This window comes from Arvicanthis niloticus, chromosome 1 (assembly GCF_011762505.2).
Source record: "Arvicanthis niloticus isolate mArvNil1 chromosome 1, mArvNil1.pat.X, whole genome shotgun sequence".
NCBI classification, from domain to species: Eukaryota; Metazoa; Chordata; class Mammalia; order Rodentia; family Muridae; genus Arvicanthis; species Arvicanthis niloticus.
The window spans coordinates 66,776,130-66,797,929 of NC_047658.1; the positions used below are offsets into that span (position 1 = coordinate 66,776,130).

General features: G+C 52.7%; 1 protein-coding gene across 2 annotated transcripts; it reads right to left on the bottom strand.

Annotated features, from left to right (window-relative positions):
• Positions 1-411: 411 nt before the first annotated feature.
• Usp35 (ubiquitin specific peptidase 35) lies at positions 412-21,718 on the bottom strand. 2 transcript variants are annotated; one of them, XR_004604566.2, is made up of 12 exons: positions 21,383-21,718; positions 15,708-16,485; positions 14,621-14,753; positions 12,942-13,071; positions 12,453-12,554; positions 10,826-10,984; positions 5,689-5,882; positions 4,494-4,587; positions 4,049-4,155; positions 2,338-3,622; positions 1,740-1,839; positions 412-1,503 (listed from the first exon to the last, which is right to left on the bottom strand). XR_004604566.2 is itself a non-coding variant. In XM_034485823.2 (11 exons), the coding sequence occupies exons 2-11, from the start codon at positions 16,378-16,380 to the stop codon at positions 1,339-1,341; spliced, it is 3,042 nt and encodes a 1,013-aa protein (XP_034341714.1). In that variant the 5' UTR covers positions 16,381-16,485; positions 21,383-21,718; the 3' UTR covers positions 412-1,338. The 2 variants fall into 2 exon arrangements, 1 of the variants encoding a protein (XP_034341714.1); XM_034485823.2 differs by lacking the exon at positions 1,740-1,839.
• Positions 21,719-21,800: the final 82 nt, after the last annotated feature.

Here is a 21,800-nt window from a genome sequence, read left to right on the forward strand (position 1 = left end):
GCCCACACCTTGTCTAGCCAGGAACAGGCTATGGCCCCCTTCTCAAAGGAGAAAAAAGGAAGGTAATGATGGCATATGTTTCAAGGCAGCTTGGAATTATTGGAATCTGAAAAATGATTGCTGGGTCTCTACAGTCACTTGGCAAACCAGACTGCTCCAAAGCATCCCAGGAAGCATCCCCACCCACACCTCCTCCCTCCCTGTCCCCACCCTGTGCTGCTCCAGGAGGCAGCCAGCTCCAAGGCCTAGCACCAAACATCTCCTTACTACATTTAAGGTCCCCAGGTCAGGGACACATCCTCACCCTGCCAGTGAGAAGCTCAAGTTACTATCAAGACTACTTAGACACAAACATCCCAAAGAGCAGCAGACAGCACAGCTCAAGCTGGAAGAACAGCATCCTGCACAGCCTTCAGAGAAGCAAGTTTTATTCCTATTTAAGAACACAGGTTTCTTCTCTTCACTGAGAAGGGGCTATAGTAGTCTCGGGGCACTATGAGGTTGGGTGCATCACACAGTTCATACATACCTAGCCCTCACATTCATCAGAGGAGCCAAGCCAGCTAGCTTCCTCAGATGACAATGGCTTTCTGACAGATTAATGTCTTCAGTAAAATAAGGACTCTGAACCTTAACTAGACAGGGATGCAATGGCAGCATCTCAGGCACTGAGGCAGGCTAGGGAGGGCAGGGGCTCTCCCACAGTGTCGCTTGCTTGGGGTAGGGAGGGGCATGTGCTAAGATTCTTGTCTCTGATCCTTTGCTATGCTGCCTTCCATTCACATGCATCAAAAACACAGCAGGTGCAGATACCCACATACCTTGTTTTAAGAACCCCCTTAAAAAACAAGAGGGTGGGCATTGGGGACACAGTCCCCTTCTTGTTCCAAGGGTGTGACTTCAGCTGTGCTTTTTCTCCTATTGAGGAAGAGCTGGGTGAAGGAATTAGAAGTGCTACTGGACACAGGATACCAAACGGACACCACCCTGGCTCCTGAGCTGGCCAGCCTTTCCAGGACTGGACCTGCATGGAGGCAGAGTCCGGAGCAGACACATTCAGGGTGCTCCCAGGTACTCGGGACACTTGACTATAACATCATAATAGGATGAATGCCTAAGGAGCTTTGGGTTTCAGTTTCTCTGTGCACTTCAAGCTACAGACTGACATCGTAAATGGTCCCTCTTCATCCTCCTTGCCCTCAGAAAGACCAGCTTCACCTTAGGCTTGCCTCCACAGCTCCCTAAGACCCCAGATGGTAGAGTGTTCTACCTGGGCCCTGAGCCCCACATGGCCCACTCTGAGGTTAGCTGTGATAGCCCCACAAGTGGGAGTTCCCATTAGAAGACCAGTCTGTGGAAGTCACCATTGCCACCTGCAGGGTTGCAGCCCCCTGGTGAGCCTTCGTCCTCATCTTTGTCTTCATCAAAGCCCCTACCCCAGTGTGGAGGGGCAGGGAGTGTAGAGATATAAGCTGCCCTGCTCCGGGCCTCCTTCTCCTGCTCCTGGGAACAAAGGACAGATATAGTAGGCTTAGCATTCATTCAGGTCTCCTACTTACCCAGCACAACACTGCCAACATCTCTGGATCCCCCAAGGGCCTGGCCCTGCTGAGAAGCTGGATGACTGCAGGTCTAAGATTCAACCTCTACCCTTTCCTCCCAATGATAAGTCCTCTGAAGGACCTGGGACCTCAAAAACTTCTCCAGGCTTCCTGGCTTCCACTGTCCAGATCACTCACTGCCTCTCTTGAAGCATGAGGTCCATCTTCTGCCCATGAGCAAGTTCTTCCCTGATCAGCCTCTCTCAGACTTCACCAAGCCATATCTCGGCTGGATGGCCTGAAAAATGTAGAAGCAGGCCCGGTGTCCCCATGCCTTCACGTTCCGTACCTGAAACACCATCTCTAGATGCAGGGCCCTCAAAGTCCTAGTGTGGCCACCCCGTGGCTGAATATTTTAATACTACTCTTGACACTGATAAGGGAGTCTGAGCCAGTGTCAAAGGAGGGCATTAGGACATGAGAGCCAATGAGGAAGGTGGCCCTTCTGGGAGCCCCAAAAGCACCCCCTGCCCATTAATTCCACTATTCTCTCCCTCAACATCATCAATTGTGCTATTACTCAGTGTCCCTTCCTCTGAGGTTAAGAGGTGTGCCTTACCACCATCAACATATCCCCTACTAAGTGATGAGTGCATGGATGGATTTAAAATTGAGGCAGACTCAAAGGGAGAACAGATAACTGACCTATGTAGTAAGTGGCTGTGCTGAGCCAACTCCTAACCCAGAAGTGGCATCAGGTGCCAGAGGGTCTGCTGACCCTCAGCAGACAACTCACCTGCAGATAGAGGACATTATCTTTAGAAATGGCCTCCATCAGGTCCTTGTGGAGGGTAGGCTCTGCTCGGACTCTAGGAGAGCCAGGCTCAGCCTCAGGGCCCTCTCTGGGCCTCTGGCGGTAGAAGAGCACATAGGCAGTGTCCTTAGGGAAAAAGGAGGTGACATTGCTGACAGACTCAAAGGATGAGAAAGACACCCGGGTATCATTAAAAAGGTACCACTGGTTCTCAGGCTCCGGCCTCTCTGTGGATCCCAGGGCAGGAGCTGGCCGAGCAGCACCCTCACGAGCATAGCAGTAATAGTGGCCACTCTCTGAGGACACTCCAGAGTGTACCACCACACTACAGAGGTCATAAGCCTGGCCCTGACCCCCAGCCAGCGGCAGGCGCAACAAAAGGGGGATGGTGACATCATCCAGGATCTTGCGCCGCCTCATGGTACGCAGGTCAAAGGAGAAGCGCAGTAGTGTGAGGATGAGGTAGCGTGGACCCTGGCTCAGCTCCACCACCTTCTCCGCATCCTGCAGGGAGGCACAGGACTCACAGTAGTAGCGGTTCTCAGCCGTCAGCCTCTCAGGGGACAGGAAGTAGTTGACCAAGTCCAGTACAGAGCGGGAACCCTCAGGACCACATGCCTGCTCCCTGGGTGGGGTGGCAGCATCCCTGCGGGTCCCTGATCCTAAGCTGTCCCCTTCCTTCTCCTTGCTGTCCTCAGCTTCCTTTTCCTTTTCCTTTTCCTTTTCATCTTCCTTCTTCTCTTTCTCTTTGTCTTTCTCTTCCCCCTCTTCTTTCTCCTCTTCCCTTGTTCCTTCCTCTTCCCTGTCCTCTGCCACCTCCTTCTCTTTCCCAGCCTGCTCCCTGTCCACCTTCTCCTGCCCACTCTGTCCGCCAGTGCCTAGGGTGTCCACACCTTCAATGTCCAGTCCAGTGCGGGGAGCATCCCCTGTGATGCAGTGCTTTCTCTGCCTCTGTACCTCTGGGGCTCTGGGAGCCAGTGTCAACTCCTGAGCTCGCACATCCTCCGTGGGGAGCATCACAGAGCCGTGGCGGCGGTGGCGACTTCTCTCAGGAGGAGGGAAGGCCAAAGAGAGGTCTGTGAAGGCCTCCTCCCTTGAGGAAACATTGAGACAGTGGAGACAGCATATCCGGGTCACAATCTTGCCTCCAAACATTTTCTCCACAGACGTTGCATTGGGGCTGGGAAGCTCTTCCTGTGGGGATGGCAGGCTTGACTGCTTGAGTTTCTGGCAGATCCTCGTCCCCGTTTTCTCTTCTTCATGAAGCCTAGAACAAAGAGGGAGACCAGGTATATACACCTCCCAGCAGGCCCACCCCCAGCACACTGCTCACCAGACTTAAATACAAGAGCCTGGAAAGAGAATTCTCATCCCTGTACAAAGTGGCATACTAACATACTTGTATGTTCACGCACACACACACCTAAAGACAGGCCTATGGCTGTGTAATGAAGACTAACACACTCAGGCAGCACAGTGAATACACATGCACACACTGACAGCCCCTTCCCAGGCTTCACATGTAGTTCAGCGGCTTTGGAGACCAATGGCACATACCTTCCTCTCTGCCTTTCAGAAGAACAAGGAAATGTTCCTATTTCCAGAAAGATCCAACCCAGCTCAGAGGGACAAGCTATCATCCCAGAATGTTCTCAGAACCCACACATCATCCTAACCCACCAGCCCTTCTTACCGATCCAGCAGGTACTTCAGATACTCTGAACAGTCCTGCTGGGTGCCAGGGCTGAACCAAGGTGTCCAGGATGCAGAGAGGAAGTTCTCAGGAGAGATGGCAGGCCTCTAGGACAAGGCAGGCAAAAGGTGGAGTCAGGAGCATCAAGCCACACGCACACCCAGCTGCAGGCAACATGCTGAGGGTCTAAGACTGTTCCAAACACGCCTGCCTATCCTATAACCTTTCCCCTTCCATCAGTGCACGGGACTGAACTCTGAAGGGAGGCTGGGATAGCACAACCCACAAAGAAGCTTCGGCTATGACCTGGTGCTAGCAAGCCTGAGGCTTGGCAGCTCATTCCACAGAGCCAGGTGTAGGCAGGTCCTGGAGACATGAAAAGAACCAGAGCAGGGCCAGGCATTACCTGCTCTCCCCTGCCTGCCCCAGGGCACCCAACATGTACCTGACTGTGCTCCAGGAAGGCAAAGAGCCACTGCAGCTTGGTCATCAAGGGCTGGGAGTTGTTCTCAGTCAAGCGGAGCACACAGTGTCGAAAGCTTCAAATGAAACAGGAGCCCAGGGTGAGCTGAGCCCCCAGGTAGCTGATATCCCTCTACCAGACTACCCAGAGCCTCTGGCATCTGCTCCAGATGAGGCCAGAGACTGAGGAACAGATGACCAACAACTTGGCCTGGTATGGCTGGGGTCCTGAGCTCTGTAATGGTCTTGGAATGACAACAAATGGGGACAACAAGGTGACCCTTGCCATCTCTTCCAGCTCTGAGACACCCCATGGCTCCAGGACTCAAACATGTCAATTTTATATGGTGGGGACCCTGGTGTACCAGAGTCTCTGCTATCACCATCCGAGGCACTGGCATACACTGTGATAACATCCAAGAATTGTCATCCACTCCCAACCCATTCCTGCAGCCCCGACCCTAAGCCATCCTGAAACCTGGCACAAACCACACAGGTTCTATATGAGACTTATCGGACACAAGCGGACTCTGCAGGAGACTGGCCCTCATAAATGAGTGTGACCCTGTGGGGTCAGGATGTCCTCCTGAGACCCGCTGTCCCTGAAGCACACTGCCTTCTCTGCTGAGCAGAGTGGCAGCACTTGGCTCCCACAGCAGGTCCCAGGTTACAAGCTTACATGTGGATGAGCCGCACACAGGGCCTGTAGCATAGTATCACGTGACCACACAAGCACGAGGACTGTCTGGCAAACGCTTTTGTTGTGCTCTGTAGATGTTATGGTCTGGGCATTCTGCAGATCAGAACACCACAGTTTGGCCTTCAGCAGGCAGTGAGGACCACAACGTCCTAACACACCTTGGACACCAATGCCAATGTCTGCAGCTTAAAGAAAACTGACAGCCAGAGACATACCAGAACTAGTGCTTCCCTACAGAGCCAAAGATGGAGCCCTGAGGGATGTCCAAGCCAGCCCAAGCCACAGGCATACCAGGAACTGCAGGTGATAGACACTGTGCTTGCTTAACTGAACAGAAGATATGGCTATACCTTAATACCAACACTAGGTTCAAAGCTTGCCTAAGCTACAGAGTAAGAAGCCGACCCTAAAACTAAGGAGAGCAGGAGGGCAGGTAGAAAGACGCAACAGAGAGGAGGCAATGCAGAAGAACACCTACTCAGAAGCCATGAACAAGGCCTGAAGGACACTGTTCACGTAGCATGTGTTGCCCAAGTTGATTAAGCCAATCTTGCCCGTGTCTGACTTGGCCATGAGCCGGGGATAGAAGCCAGCCAGTTCACTCTTCTGTGAGGTCCAGGCATCCTGCCCCAGCAGCTGCTTGATTCGGTCCTCATTGGGAATGTGGAGGTCCTGAGGCGACAGCAGACACCAGTGTCAGCTCTAAAGCCACCACCTCCTCCGGGAAGCCCTCCTAGACTAAAACCCACTCCTCCACTCCCTCCCAAGCACTCAGAAGAGAGTCCAGAAGAGTCCAGAAAAGGCGTTTGCACAGCCGCTGCTTACAGCTCACTCCAGGGTCTCATTCTCACATGTGGTTCCTCTACGCGACCGCTCGGGTGCCATGTCTGAAGTAGTGCAATCCCCATCTCAGAGATGGAAAAAACTAGGATTCAGACAGAGCAAAGAACTGTGGAGTCACACAAACAGTAAGCGACGAACGTGTTTGTCCTGGGCAGAACCACACAGCAGTTAGCTAGCAGCCAGATCTGATGGCGTTGGAGCCTTCAGTTCCTGCCCTAACTCTCACCTCACCACGTGTGAGTGCTGAGTAGGCCTGCCTGTCTCTATCTGGTGGTCTCCCTGTGCCTCAGTTTCTTCAGCTGCCAAGAGAAGCCACCCTTTCCTTCTGTTGGTCTGGCATCTACACTGTCAGTTCTGACCCCACTGTCCGTCCCAGTTTGAGACTGCAGAGCCACCTTTCAGGCAAATCAGACATCCCCTGGCACCAGTCTCGTGACAGTGGTAGGATGGTCTGAGGGCACTGAGGTATAGTCAATCCTCTGTCACTAGCTCAGGGCTCAGCATGCCTTCCTTTGTCTTTTCTTTGTCACACTGAATAGTGACATCAGTTTTAATGACAATCAGAGACAAACACCTAACCACAGCACACTACTACAGTTATCAACAATTCCTCTAACTAAAGTCATCTGTCCTAGTTAGGGCTACCATTGCTGTGATGAAACACCATGACCAAAAGCAACCTGGGGAGGAAAGGGTTCCTATGGCTTACACTTCCACATTGGAGTCCATTGTTGAAGGAAGTCAGGACTGAAACTCACAGGGGCAGAGCAGGAATCTGGAGGCAGGAGCTGATGCAGAGACCATGGAGGGGTGCTGCTCACTGGCTTGCTCTGCCAGCTTTCTACAGACCCCAGGACCACTAGCCCGAGGGTGTCCCCACATACAATGGCTGGGCCCTCCTATAGCAATCACTAAGAAAATGCCCCAGAGGCTTGCCTACAAGATCTTCTGGAGGCATTTTCTCAATTCAAGCTTCCTCTGGTCTGAAGACTCCAGCTTGAGTCAAGCTAACATAAAACTATCCAGCACTACTGACCGCTTGTCAACTTGACACACAGACATCACTATTGAGCCACCTTTCTTGTGCATTCCCAAGATTACACATGAATGTTGACATCACAATGTATTTTCAAACTTAAAGGTTCCACAGTCTTACAAATTCAAACACTTTAAACCATCAGTTTCTTTTTAAAAATCCAAAGTCTCTCAGCTCTGGGTTCCTATAAAATCAAAAATAAGTTAAATACTTTTCTTATCTCAATCAAAAAGAACCAGGTCACAGTCACAATCAAACCAAATCAAAACCAAACTCCAACTGTGAAATGACTCAACATCTACTGAGATCACTTGTGATTTTCTGGATCCTCTCCAAGGGGCTCAGGTCAAACTCTGTGCTTGGGCCCTTGAAGCAGCAACCCTTCATGGTCTCTGCATCAGTTTTTGCCTCTGCACACTCAGCTTGTCTTCCAGGCTCCAGCTGGCTCCACTCCACTGAGCTGCAGTCTCACCCATTGTGTCTCCTGGGCTCTCTTCCCGGTGCCCAGCCTCACCTCTGCATGGCCCCTTCAGTCCTTCAACTGCTCCTGAGGCTGCACCTTCACCAGTGGCCTCTCCTGACCTCACAGTGCCGAGCCACACAGCCGCTCTCTGTGACCCCTTCATGCTCTCAAAACCAGTCCACCGAGGTGACGCTTACACTACCAAGCTCAGCTGCCAGCACAAGGTACGACCTTGGTGGCTTCTGGAACATAGCTTCTGTGTTGACCCTGAGGAAACACTTCCCAGGAAATTTCACCTCAATAATGCTGGTCTTTTCTTCGTCACTGGTAATTTCATAGAATCTTGATTCAAAACAGTGAATATGCAATGGCCCTGACTAACCTCCCTCCCTCACACAACCTTCCCTCTGGAAGGCCACAAGCCAAGCTCCACCGGCTGCCTTTCTCTCAATGGTCTTCCACCACATCCACAGAAGAGCTCACTGAACCCTCAATTCTCAATGGCTTTTCTTAACCAAAGTTCCAAAAGTCCCACAATCCTCCCAAAAAACAAACATGGTCAGGTCTGTCACAGAAATACCACACAACCCTGGTACCAACTTCTGTCCTAGTTAGGGTTATCACTGCTGTGATGAAACACCAAAGCCAGTTGGGAGGAAGGGACAGACTTGGCTTCCGTTTCCATACATCACAGTCTATCACAGTCCATCACTGAAGGAAGTCAGGGCAGGAGCTATTGCAGAGGCCACGGAGGGGTGCTGCTTACTGGCCTGCTCCCCATGGCTGGCTCAGCCTGCTTTCTTAGAATCCAGGACCACCAGCCCAGGGGTGGCACCACCTACAATGGACTGGGCTCTCCCTCCATTAGTCACTAATTAAGATACTACCCTACAGGTTTGACTACAGCCAGCTCTTCTAAAGACATTTTCTCAGTTGAGGCTCCCTCCCATCTGATGATTCTAGCTTGTGTCAAGTTGACATAAAACTAGCCAGCACAGCATCCTTCCAGCTGCTGAGCACAAAATCCTACAGTAGTCAAAGACATCACACTAACTTAGTGCTTTGAGTACCTACACACTCTCCGGCTACTGAAGACGCCTTGACCACACTGCCTTAACACTCCTGCTGGCTCCTTTCCCAGGATCATTTAGCACATGTCAGTCATCTCTCACAGATGGAGAAAAAAAAAATCTGCCTGTCATCCCAGCCACTCAGGTAGTTGCTGAAGGAGGCTGCAAGTTCAAGGCCAGCCTAGGCAACTCAGATCTACTGGACAAAGCAGAGTGACTCTGCCTGGATTCTCCTGGACACCACAGAGATATTACCACCAAACCCTTGTGCCCTTCCCTTGAATCATCCGAAGTACCCTCCTCCTGCCAGACACTAACGGTGAAGGGCAAACTCCTGTTCTCTGCAGGAAGTCCCTTACCACTTACTACCTGCTGTACAAACCTCTACCGTACTTACACATAGCCTTGAGAAAGGGCTAGAGTATATACATTAGGGAAGGGCTCTACCTATGTGACCACAGGAAAGCCCTCAACCCTGCTTGGTAAAGGCTTTCCAGGTGAGGCCTACTGGGGGGAGGCACACCCACATCCTGTAAGTAGCTGATCTCCTAAGCTCTGTCAAGAATCCTATAAACACAACGGTTCTCCAGAGTGAACTCTGGCACCTGAGTTTGTCCCTGGGACCTTTGGAGAAGGAGTAGATACAGCTTTCATCTCTCCTGGGAAGAAATTTTTACAACAGAAATTTCTAGATTTAACTCATCTACAATACAAGCTTATCTTTATGGCTTGTTTTGTGTCTACCAGACAACCCTTGGTTACTACAAGTTTATAAATATTTTTAAAACTAACGCCTGTGCTTGAGAGCAACAAGTGTTCTGAACTTCAACCTCTAAACCAACTGGTGGTTGCAAATTTCTTTTTCCTAGTCTAAAGCCTACATCAAGCTAGAAAAACATTCCAAGTTTCTACTTTGGCCCCCATGAATATTTTTTCTAGACCATACTTTTTATTAACGGAGAAGCCTTTTTGTTGCCTTTCAGAAGGCTTCATAGTACCACTCCATAGTGACGGTTAATCATGGCCTGTCGACACCAGTTCAAGCCCCTCCATATTTGAGGTTGGCTATGTTACTGATCTTCCTAACCTACACCCAAGTCATTATCCCCTGCCCCACCTCGCCATTTGGGAACTTGGTTTTTTCTTCCTTTGGGAATCCCTGGAGATTCCTTCTCACTCTCTTGCAAAATCAACTCTGTACTTTAAAAGATGTCTGCCATGGGGCTGGAGAGACGGCTCACCAGTTAAGAGCCCTAGCTACTCTTGCAAGGGCACTACTGACCATCCAGCAGGCAGCTCACAACCACTGTCACCCAGCTCCAGAGGATCTGATACCCTCTTCCAGCCTCTTCATATATGTATATATATAGAGAGAGAGACAGACAGACAGACAAACACACACACACACACACACACACACACACATATTTAAAAGTAAATCCTTTTTAAAAGATGTCTGGTATCTCTCAACACACAGGCCCAGATATTTTATAGAGACATGTTGGGAGACCAGGTCTGCTGTGCTGTGGGAATGAACATCAGTCAGAGGCTCTGAAAGGTGCCCTCACCCTTACACGGATCCTCTTCAGTATCAGTGGTCCTTAGATCACACTTTTCTGTCACCCCAAAGGCTCCTCCAGAAAGGCAGCTTGGTTAGCTTTGTGCCTGGGTCCCCACATCCCAACTTCTGCTCAGCTGAGAGCAGGACACCAGCCTAGTCCTGTGAGCCAGACATCACTCCTGTTCTGAACTGCTCAAGACACAGTGGCAACATGTAACAGAGTACTGGTGCTGCAGGAGCCACCAAGAAGCCCTGCTGGGGAAGGAAGTGAGGGGACACTGACAGCAAGGGGGGGGGGAAGGCTCGCTCAAGGCAATCCCTGAGACCCTAGGACCTTACTGAACATTAAGTAGGTCTTGTGACCCACCGCCCCATATGCTAACTAAAAACCAAGAAATTTCAAATAAAAGAAAGCAGACGCTGTGGGTCAGGTGGAGGAAGGGGTTTACAGGGGCCCAGTAGCACACACAAAGGCCCAGAGGACACTTGAGAAAAGAGGACCCTGGTGGGAGCCATGGTGACTTCCAGTAAATGCACAGAAAGGCTCCAGAGCGGAGACAGGAAACAGCTCAGCTCCGAGCCATGGTACAACCTCAAAGAAGGCTCAGACTGGCACCTGTGCCAAAGAGGCTGTCCACTCACCTTGATGGCTTCCATGACAGGTTCATACAGGTCTGGGAAGCCTGGGAACCGAAACACCATGCAGTGCACCAGCTCTGCCAGCTGCTCCAGGCAGCTGGTTCCAGAGTTCGAGTCCTCCTTGACCAGAGAGGCCACCATGGGGGGAATGTGAGGGAGAAGCTGCAAGAGAAAAAGGTGAGCTAGTTCAAGTGTCAAGTTACCTACCTGAAGCCTGGGCCTGAAAGTGGGGGCCTCTGAGGACTGAAAGTACAGCCAGGTGGCCAGAAGCAATTTTCCTTACAAGATGTATGATCTATGACTCCCTGCCTCTGCTTCTTTATCTGCAAAGCAAGATAAATAATTCCTCCCTCATGGCTAAGGGAAGGCCAGCTATTCAGCTTCATCCCCCTGCCTTGAGAACCAAAGGCCGGAGCAGCCATGGGCTTCTCTACCTAACAGCTGATGCTCAGGCCACACCAGTCATCTGAGTAAGCCCAGCACCATGAACACTCGCTGTTACATAGCTCAGGGGAGGGGTTGGTGATGCTGGAGACAGAACACAGGGCTTGTACATGCCCAACGCTGAGACCCTTTAATACAAGGGTTACATGTGATATGGTCACCCCCAACCATAAAATTATTTTCCTTGCTATGTCACAACTTTAATTTTGCTACTGTTATGAACTGTAATATAAATATCTTGTGTTTTCACTATGATCTTGGGTGGCCTCTGTAAATGGGTTGTACAATCCCCATCAAAGGGGTTGAAAATATCTTGTGTTTTCACTATGATCTTGGGTGGCCTCTGTAAATGGGTTGTACAATCCCCATCAAAGGGGTTGAGACCCACAGGTTGAGAACCACTGCCTTGGGGCATTGTATCACAATGGGTAGTTGGGCGACAGGAACATGAGACGGGGAGGAAGAAACCTGTGTTTATATATGGTGGGCTCTAGACAAGCCTCAGCTCATCTGTTCCCCTCCACCATCCCTGGGGTTTACCCCGTTCCAGATTAAGGTCACCACAGGGGCACTTGGGCCCCAATCCCGGCTTCTGATCTTTTCTTATTGCAACAAACTGGAAAGCGCAAAGTTACTGCCTTGTCTAGGGGGCCATGAAAATTAAAACTCCAACATGTGGGTTTCAGCCAGGTAGAGGAGGAGCCCCTCCCTGAAGAGGGCCTGAGGACAACAGAGGAGCCTGAGCTACAGATCTGACCAATGAGTGCTGGTGGCAACAAAGAGAGAAAGGGACAGTGGGTGTGGGAGACAGACCAACTGGCTGGAACCTTGCCTGTCCACCTAACCTAGACCAGGATCTTGCTCACCCAGTATGCGGGACCAGTATTTTGTTCACTCTTTCCCCACTACATTTCTTTATCTGAAGAAGAAAGGCCAGTCTTGGAGGTGGGTGAGTGAGTGCACTGTTTTTAGCACTAGTCACTAGTCCTAACCTGACACACACCCAACCCTGAAAAGCCGTCCCCAACCTAGGCTCTGTCAGCCTACAGTGTGCACATGGGAGTCACATGTCCTCTGGGAGCCTTGAGCCTCCAGTGCTAAGATCCTTCAACAGCCCCAATTCCCCAACTCCCAGCAGAAAACCACATCAGGTGTCACTGGCCAGAGAGAACAGCAGGGCCCTTACCAGGTGGAAGGCCTCATGGGAGTGCTGGAAAGTCAGGAGCATGTACTTGAGGACACACAGGGCAGCTCCCCGAACGATGGGGTACAGCAGCTTAGAGAAAACCTGAAAAAGAGTTCATGTCCCCAGACCTGAGCAACCCAGGGCCAAGTATGACTGCAGTGGACCCTGGAAGGGAGCCTGAGACACAGTAGGGTGGACACGGCTGGCCAACAATGAAAGCAGGAACACAGGTGTGCGCCGGAGCTAGATGGAGCAACAGAAGTGAGACGGGCAGCCAGAGTTAGGTGAGCGGTGGTGGACAGACACACAGTGGAATGAGTGATCAGAGGGATGGAGCTGGAATCCGAGGCCCAGAGAGGGGCAGTGAATTAACCCTGTCACACAGTGAGCTTTACTGGGACCCCAGTACCTTACATCCCACACCTGACTGCTCCCAGAAGAGAGCAGTGGGAAAGGCCACATGCCCAGGCTGGGACAGGGGCCACCAACCTTCTCAATTTTGGCGAGCGAAACCTCGATCAAGATGCTGAACTTCTTAACGGCAGCCAGGCCCTTCAGCAGGGCAATGATCCACTTGTCAATGTTCTTCCCCAGGGGCCAGGACACCCAGTCGATCATCCTGGTGAGGGGAGTGACAGTGACACAGGGACATGGGAGGCCCAAAAGCCAGAGTAAGGGCAGCCCAGGGGCTGGCCATAAAGTCCTGATTCATACCTGCATACCTGGGTCTGTGGGAACACTCCTGGAAGATACAACAGAGCCCAGCAGACACCCAGCTCAACCAGAAAGGGCTCACTGCTCTCCAGACCCTCTTACCCACTGTTCCTCATTACAGGGGACAAAGGGGGTTCCAGGCAAGGAGCTGCACCCTGGGGCTGAGACTCTGGCTCCACCAAGCCCCACTGGGAATCGGGGCGAACCACTTCGCCTCTCTGAGCCTGCAAATGGAGACAATGCCCCTCTCCTGAGAACTATCACATTAAGACAGGGCAGCAGTTAAACCCTGCAGGATCCACCTGCACCAGGCCTGCCCTGGGAGGAGCACAGGGCTGAGATGTGGTAAGTGCTCAGGAGAACAGCACCACTCATTAGAACACCGGACTGTGGGCAGTGAGGAAGAACAAGGGTACTTATGAAGGTTCTCATGGTGCTGCCCTACGCTTCACACGGTGGCTCACACACTTACACCTGATCCTCAACACCTTCTTTGACGGGCCCAATGATGACCACTTTAGAGCTAAGAAAACTGAACTACAGTCACACAGGTGAGAAGCACGGGCCGGATTGTCTCTTGGGGGACACAACTCTCCCGCCTACACTCTTGCCCACTAAAGGCACCCAGAAGGCCCTATGGAGATGGTGTTCTGTGCATGCGTACAGGAAGAAGGGCAGAAGGAGGCATGCAGCAGGTAGGTGGGGTCTGCACAGGCAAAGGCCTGTGGGGAGGAGTGCAGGTAGCATAGTCAGAGGTCACAGGCAGGCAGATGAGGCTGGTTCACAGGTGACAACATTCAAATGAGGGAATATACACAGAACCAGTGAGTTGAAAAGCACCCAGACTCTGCTTATGATCTTTCGCAGACTCATAAATCACACCAAAAACTACTTTCACTCTGTGTGTGGGGGGAGTGTGTATGTCTCACTGGACAGGCGGTGTTCTACTCTGTCACTACTCTGCATCCTGATGCCCTTTGTAAGGCTCTGCCCACCGAGCTTGAAGCTGACTGGCCAGTGAGCTCCAAGGATTTGCCCATCTCTGCCTCCTCAACACTGAAGTCACCTGTGTCCACAGCCATGCCAGATGGTGGGTATCTGAACTCAGGTCCCCAGGGGCAAGCACTCTTAGCCACTGAGCCATCTCCTCTGCCCCTATTTTTACTTTCTCATACTACCATCCACTTCCACTTTTTATAGAGGGGGAAACTGAGGCCGAGAGTTCACTAGCGTTTCCAGGGTCACACAGCTAGTACCTAGTCTGATGGTATCACTGGAACAGGGTTTGGTGTTACTTATATCCATCCCAAGGCCAAGCAGGGTGGGACTGTAGACCTCACAGTCTACAGTATAAAACAGGTATGAGCGTCTGACCTCTAACCACGGATAGCCCCCACCCCCACCCCCACCCCCACCCCCACCCCCACCCCCACCCGCTGACCCTCGGCACCCACCTGCTAATGGCAGTGAGCATCTGAGAGTCTGTCACACTGTCATCATTGCTCAGGTTCCGGACCACACCATCCATGAGCTCCAATGGGAGGTGCTGGACCACACTGGCCAAGGCGCTGGACGGTGGCTCCTCCTCTGGAATGGGCTAGATTGAGCTCTCATGGACCGTTATGTAGGCTAGGCCTCTGTAAATGGCACGTGGGGCCACATCCTCTCCCCTGACAGCATCAAAGTCTGATTCCATTGTAATACATTTATTCAACAACCCTTCCCTGGCATACTCTGACACCAAGAGGAAGCACTAAGGCCCAACTGTGCGTGTAAACAGAAACTCTTCGGAAGAGTTGGTTCTGGAGCTGGCCTTGGGAGGAAAGGGCCTTCCATTTGCATCTACACAGACAAAGGTCGAGATGTAAGAAGTCCATTTAATACCAAACTCTTATGCAAGTGTATAGAAGGTAGGCCCTGGCACACTGGCAGGCCTTAGCTCTTCCTCCCTGTACAGTCCTACCATCAGGGAAAGGCACAGACCTCAGCTCAGTCATCCACACTGCTGGCTGTCAACTGGATAGCAAGATTGAGAGTTGAGGGGCTGGAGAAATAGCTCAGTGGTTAAGAACAGTTGCTGTTCTTGTAGAAGGCAGAGTTCTGTTCCCAGCACCCAGCATGGAGGTTCACAACCGTCCTTATCTCCACAGTTCCAGGGACCCATGCCTTATTCTGACCTCGGTGGGCACCAAGCATACACACTGTACACAAACATACACACGGACAAAACACTCACACACAAGAAGTAAAGATAAATCTTTTTTTTTAAAGAGATTCAGAGTTTAGGTATCGCCTGCTGCCAGGTACTAATCGACCCAGATCAAGCCTACCTGACCCAAAGGCCAGGACCCACCATTCTGTTCTCCCAGGCTGTATAGTATCCAACCCCCATGTGCAGTGCAGTGCCCCCTGCATTTCCTGTCCCACCACAGGATGACACCCACATTAAACGCCCAAGGTAGACTTTCTCACTAAAAATGTGCATCGCAGTCCGTCGCGTGCACAATCCACAACAAGGGCCAGTCCCCGCTGCACACGTACCTGTGCAGGAGATGACTGCGAACAGCTCCTTGAGGCAGGGCAGGATGGCAGCGGGCTGCGCGCGCCACAGCTGCGCCAGGAGCCCGCTCACCTGCTGGGCCTGCTCCAGGAACTCCACCGCGCCCTCCTCGCCCTCGGCTGGGCAGCGGAAGCGGCCGAGGCAGCGCACCAGCTGCTGGCAGAAGAGCAGGCGGTGCGCTCCGTCGGGTACGCAGCGCGGGTGGCGCGCCAGCAGCCGGGCGACCTGCGCGCAGGCGGCGGGGCCCGGGCGCTCGCACACTGTGCGCAGCACCTCGCGCCGCAGCAACGCGAACACCTCGTCGGCCGCCGGCCCGTCGGGCAGCAGCTGCAGCCCTAGCTGCACGCAGGCCAGCGCGCGCACCCCCGGGGGCCCCGCACCGCCCTGCAGCAGGCGCAGCACGCGGCGGGCGCTGAAGAACTCGGCGAAGACGTCGGGGTGGTGGCGACCCGCCACGTGCAGCAGCTGGCAGCCCACGCGGCGCGGCAGCTCGTCCGTGCCACCCACGTAGAGGCGGGCGCCCAGGGCCAGCAGCGCCAGGCACTGCTCCCGCTCCAGGGGCTGCCGCGCAGCCTCCAGCACCCGCCGCACCAGCCCTTGCTTCACACTCGCAGGGTAGGACGAAGTCACCACGGCCTCCAGGATCTTGTCCATGACGGCCGCCCGGGTCTGGGGACAGGGAGTAGGGCCACGCTCTGACCCACAGCCCGGTCCAGATCCTTGGGTGCTGACACTGTAGAAGGGCCTCAGTATTCTTGCCTGAAAAACCCAAACACGAATATCAAGTTGGGGAGGAAAGGGTTTATTCAGCTTATACTTCCACATTGCTGTTCATCACCAATGGAAGTGAGGACAGGAACTCACACAGGGCAGGAGCCTGGAAGCAGGAGCTGATACAGAAGCCATGGAAGGGTGCTGCTTACTAGCTTGCTTCCCCTTGCTCAGCTTGCTTTCTTATAGAACCCAGAACTACCAGCCCAGGGATGGCACCACCCACAATGGGCCCGCCCCTCTTGATCACTAATTGACAAAAACGCCTTACAGCTGTATCTCATGGAGGCATGTCCTCAAGGGAGGCGCCTTTCTCTGTGATAACTCCAGCTTGTGTCAAGTTGACACACAAAACCAGCCAGTACAGATGGTATTATCCCTTGCCATTATGGTAGGATCTAGAATCACTTGCCAGACACAATTCTGGGCACACCAGTGAGGGATTTCTATCTCTGGACATGTCTTCCTGTCAGGGGGAGCCTCTCTGTTTAAAAGTCTGTCTCAGGGTGCAAGCTCCCTGGGACAGAGACCAAGCTTACTTCTCAGTGGCTGGCATCCCCCATAGCAAGTTAGAATCTTGGGAGTTCTGTGATTGGAGGCTACACCACACCCCCAAACGTTAGCCTGGTTGCCTCAGACTTTAACACAGCCCTCTTAGCATCTCGCTGTGGAGCTTCGTGTGTTTGGTAGGGCTAGTATTGAACCCACGGCCTGGTGCACCCTAGGAGAGCGTTCTAAGCTTGGCCTCAGCTACACCCCAGTGTCTCTGTTTCTAAAGTGCACTGCTCAGCTGGCTCTTCCAGTCTGCCTCTTCTGCTCTTTCTGCTGTTGTTTGAACTCTCATATATACTTTGCTGTTTTGAGACAGGGTCTCATGTGACTCAGGTTGGCCTGAAACTCGAGAATATCTGTGATTGCTTGGCCTTGAACTCCTGATCCCCCTGCTTCCACCTCTCAAGCGCTCCTAAATTACAGACATCGATGGCCATGCCTGGCTTCTTGATGTTTGTTTGTTTGTTTGTTTTAGATAGGGATTACTCTGCAAGCCAGGTGAAGCTGTATCTCTGTGTCCTCCCTCAGCTTTCTCGGTGCTGTGATTACAGGTGTGTACCAGCAGAGCTGGCCCTCGTTACTCTGTAAATAATGATTTCATCTTAGAAAAAAAGTCAAAGTGGCCATAGTGGACAAGGCTCCACTTTTACTCTGAAAGAGGCTTATCTGGGATGCATTCTGGTTGCCAAAAAGATCACTCAGCTCCATAAAACTCCCACTGGTTTGAATGGGCTCTGAAAGAACAAGAAGCAGTCAACATGGCTCTAGACCTGAGGACAAGAGGGAGCTCATCAGCAGACACCAATCCCTATCGCCATGGAAGTGAAGTCCTGAGTCCTCAAGGAAGCACCAGCCTGGCGGTGGAGACAGGGGTGTTTATAGAGAGCACCAGTACAAAATGTGATCCCCATGGACATTTAAAGACTAGTCTCAAGGTTGGAGGTGTAGCTCAGTAACAGAACCTAGGATGTAGAATGTCGTAGGTTGGATCCCCAGAGCCACAAAAAGAATTAACAAGAAATAAAATGCCCCACCTCCCGTGTCAACATTGGCCTCTTTCTTAGGCAGCACCTCCTCTGCTCCTGGACTAGTGGGTGGGTCGTGCGTGCTTTTTAACCCAGGCTGCCAAGAAAGCCCAGCACTCATGCCGCTAAGAAGAAACCTTAATCAATGCGATTTTGGCATCATGTATAGAGGGCCAGGGCATAGGGCAGGCGTAAATGGAATTCTGGAGCCAGAGAACGTTCTAGAAGACCATTTTTAAAAATCAAAGTAGAAATGGAGACCTGTACTATATGACCTTGAGTGAAGCATATACACAAAGGGCTGATTTTCTCCTTTTGAAAATGGGGATAAATGGTATTCAGTTAAACCACAGAAACGGAATGACCGAACACCTGCAAACCCCTGCCTTTTTGCCCACTACTACATCGGGTGGGCTGCACCTGGCAGCTGGAAGCCCAGTCCATCAGTACCACCTGAAGTTCCAGTCACAAAAGCCAGCCTTCCTCAGTCTTTGGCCTCTGCACAAGCCCTGCTACCTGCTACAATGCCTACGCAAGCAGTCAGGTCAGCTGTCACCATGGTTACCAGTAAACCCACTCCGTGATATCCTGGATGCATTCATGTAAAAGAGCTTCTACTTCACCTGACTCCAATCCGCAGGCCAGAGAAGGAGGGCAGGAGTAGGGAAGAGGGGGAGAGACACATTTCCAGGCCACGGCAGAATCTGCTGGCACTCCTCCCTCCCAGAGGAAGCTGTAGGCAACAACCCTCCTCAGAAGAAGCTGGGTTACCCCAGCAGGGATGGCTTGTCTACACAGGCTTTGAATCCAGCCAGCTGCTCCACACCAAGTAAAGCTGCCCCCCTCCCCTTCCCAGGGCCTGTGTCCAGAGCTTCCGCTCAGAAACCACTAGGTCCCCCCAGGGCTAAACACCTCCTAGCATCTCAGCTTTCTCACAGGAAAATGGGGGCTGTTCTGGGCCTGCCACTCCTAAGACTTGGTCATCTGTCATGGAGGGAATACATCAGGGCTGTGAGGGGAAGTGGGCAAGCACACTGCTGACAGCGCCCCTAGGAATTTCAGTTCAACTCTTGCCCTCGCCTGCCCAGCTCCAGCCTCACCCGACATCAGCTCCTCTTCTTCTGGACTAGGACAGTAGTCTCCTGAACCTCACTCTCCCATTTGATCATCCTCCAGGCCTTGTGCCTGGAGGACAGCAGTCCAGGTTTTGAATCAAGCTAGACAGACACCACCTCCATGGTGGCCTTGGTGACGGAGGAAGAGACTCCTTCAACTCTCAGCCTCTGAAACCCAAATGGAAGATGACTGGCCACTTACGTCTTGGCCTCTCCCCCAGCATGGCTGATGCCCTTGCCCAAACCCTGAGCTTGTCCCCTCAGCCTGCCAGACTGCCAATCTGGGTGTCCATTCATACTGTATGTATGCTCCAGGGAACCTGGGAGAGGAAACACCTCTCCCAGAAGGCCCTGAACCTTCATCTGTCCCTCATGGCTAGCCCTTGGCATTTCAGCTGTGTGTTGACAGTCCCCTGCCTATGCTTGGGAGAACCTGGCTCTTCTCTGTCGAATGGGGAGCAGGGCAGGGGTGGGGGGTGAGCCCAACCTCCATTACCTCCTCAGCCTCTCTCCCCAGCTCCCTCAGCAACATCATCAGATTAACCCCATTTCTGAAAAGTTCCTGGCTACTCAGACCCTCAAGGCCACTAACCCCTCAGACAAAGCCCACACTCAAAAGCCTGCTACCGGGGCTGTCTATGTGACACCACACTGATATTAGGCATAGATGGGAATTTAAGAAGGGCTTGGGTTTCGTTTTGTTTTCCTGCTGTCCTCTCCATGGGAAAGGGCTTGCCTCTTCTCTCCTGGCTAATTCTGACTCATCCTGCAATACCCAGTTAACAAGCCATTCCCTGCCCCTCCACAGAGCGAGTCTCTGAGCTCTGGCTCCCAGGCCGCCTTGGCTCCTTCATCCTCTGCAGTCTAACTTGCTCCAGTGTGCTTGTGTGTGTTTCTCTCTCTCTCTCTCTCTCTCTCTCTCTCTCTCTCTCTCTCTCTCTCTCTCTCTCTCTCTCTCTCCCCTACCTGGCGGCCTGACTCTGTAGAAAGTAAATCCAATCCTTTTCTGTACACAGTGCCCAAGATGTTAGTGTGCCCAGGGGCAGAGGTGACCATGAAGGTGTGTGCCTAGATATTGATGAGAGACTTGTGGTAGCAAAATGAGATAAAAATCATGGATGTGACCAGAAAAGTAATTTCCAGAGATAAGGTTAACCTTGAGTCCTGTCCCTGCCCCTCCTCAGCCTGGGCCTGGACTCTAATATCCACAACCCTTGAACATCTGTGAGACACCTCACGGAGGCCAAAGAGGACTTAACCTCTCCATAAATGGTCCATATACACAAGGCAGAGAAAGGAGCATGAAACCCCAGTTCCTGGGTAGCTCCAGGGTCTGTTGTTCCCGGATCTCCTCAAACTGGGAGGAGGGAGGTCCCTGTCCTGCGTTAGGGAGGAGGAAGTTCATCTGCTCTCCTCTCAGCCCCTCACATTCATGCCCCCACACTTTGACTCCCATGGACGCCAGGGTTCCCTGGGGTCTGGGCAGCAGGATGAGGTTTAACTCAGAGTCTTACCAAGGCAACCCCCTGGGATGGCACCTTTCCCTCTAGGAGGCCTTGACTGGCCCCAAGCTGTTACTGAAGATGAATTAGACAGAAGGAAGGAAGGTGACAGGAGCATGGTTCCCCCTCTGGGATTGGCCACACTCACCCCTGCCTACAGAACCACCACTCACTAACCTCTGCTGACCCAGCCCCCACTCCCAACCCAGACTTTCTGTGAGGAAGGGCAGGAGCTCCAGCTTCAATTCTCTATCTGCAAGCCTTGTCAAGGGCCCCAGCCCCTGGGACGCTAAGATGACCAGACTGCCTCAGGAGCCTCAGTGTGTACTCCAGTTGGGCCCCTCTCTCCCTTCCTTACGCCTATCACAGCACCCATGTTTAGCCCAGGCTTCATGGTACTAGGTATGTGTGCTCTCAGGACTGAGGGGTACAGGAGCTGAACCACCTCTCTACTCAGTTGATGAAGGAGATAGTTAAGACTCAGAGAGGGGCAGTTAGTAGCCCAAGGTCACACAGCAAGGCCCAGAAGCACCTAGATCTCCCACCTCCCAATCTTGTGCTCTCAGAGTCCTTAAGTATGGAGCGCTCGAAATGTCAGGGTGCAGACACTGCCCCCCGGCCCCCCCCCACACACACACACACGCGTTCACACCCAGAGCCCCCTTACCTCCTAGACTTCAGAGGGCCTTACCTTAGAACCCACTCCTGGGCGGGGCTCTTGGACCAGGCTAGACTAGGCTGGGCCAGGCTAGATCAGGGCGGGTCCTCTGCTCCCCTACCGAGGGGTCCCAGACCGCAGGGATGCTGCTGCTACTGTGATGTCCAACTCCACCCACCCCGCTCCGCACAACCCTAGATGGACCTGGGCAGTGCAACTCTGCTGCGCGGTCTCAGGGCTGCGGGACGGAGCTGGGGGAAGGGTGAGGTGCGGGGAAACGGGGCGGAGCCAGAGTGGGGGCTACGCTGCGAGCTCCCAGTCGGGCCGTGTCTCCTTTAAGGCCAGCTGGTCCCAGAGCCGGCGGGGCGGGCCAGTAGTGGGCTGGCTCTCCGCGTAGCCTCCTGGGAGGTGGAGTCCGCGAGGGGCGCACGGCACAGGGAGGAGCACAGAA

Bases quoted from the DNA above. Each gene is read 5' to 3' on its own strand.
- Usp35 (XM_034485823.2), bottom strand. From the start codon at position 16,380: ATGGACAAGATCCTGGAGGCCGTGGTGACTTCGTCCTACCCTGCGAGT. The intron at 12,555-12,941 runs GTTGGTGGCCCC...ACTCTTTTTCAG, and splicing joins CGCTCGCCAAAATTGAGAAG to GTTTTCTCTAAGCTGCTGTA. The intron at 5,883-10,825 runs GTGAGTGGACAG...CTGTCGCCTCAG, and splicing joins CTGTCATGGAAGCCATCAAG to GACCTCCACATTCCCAATGA.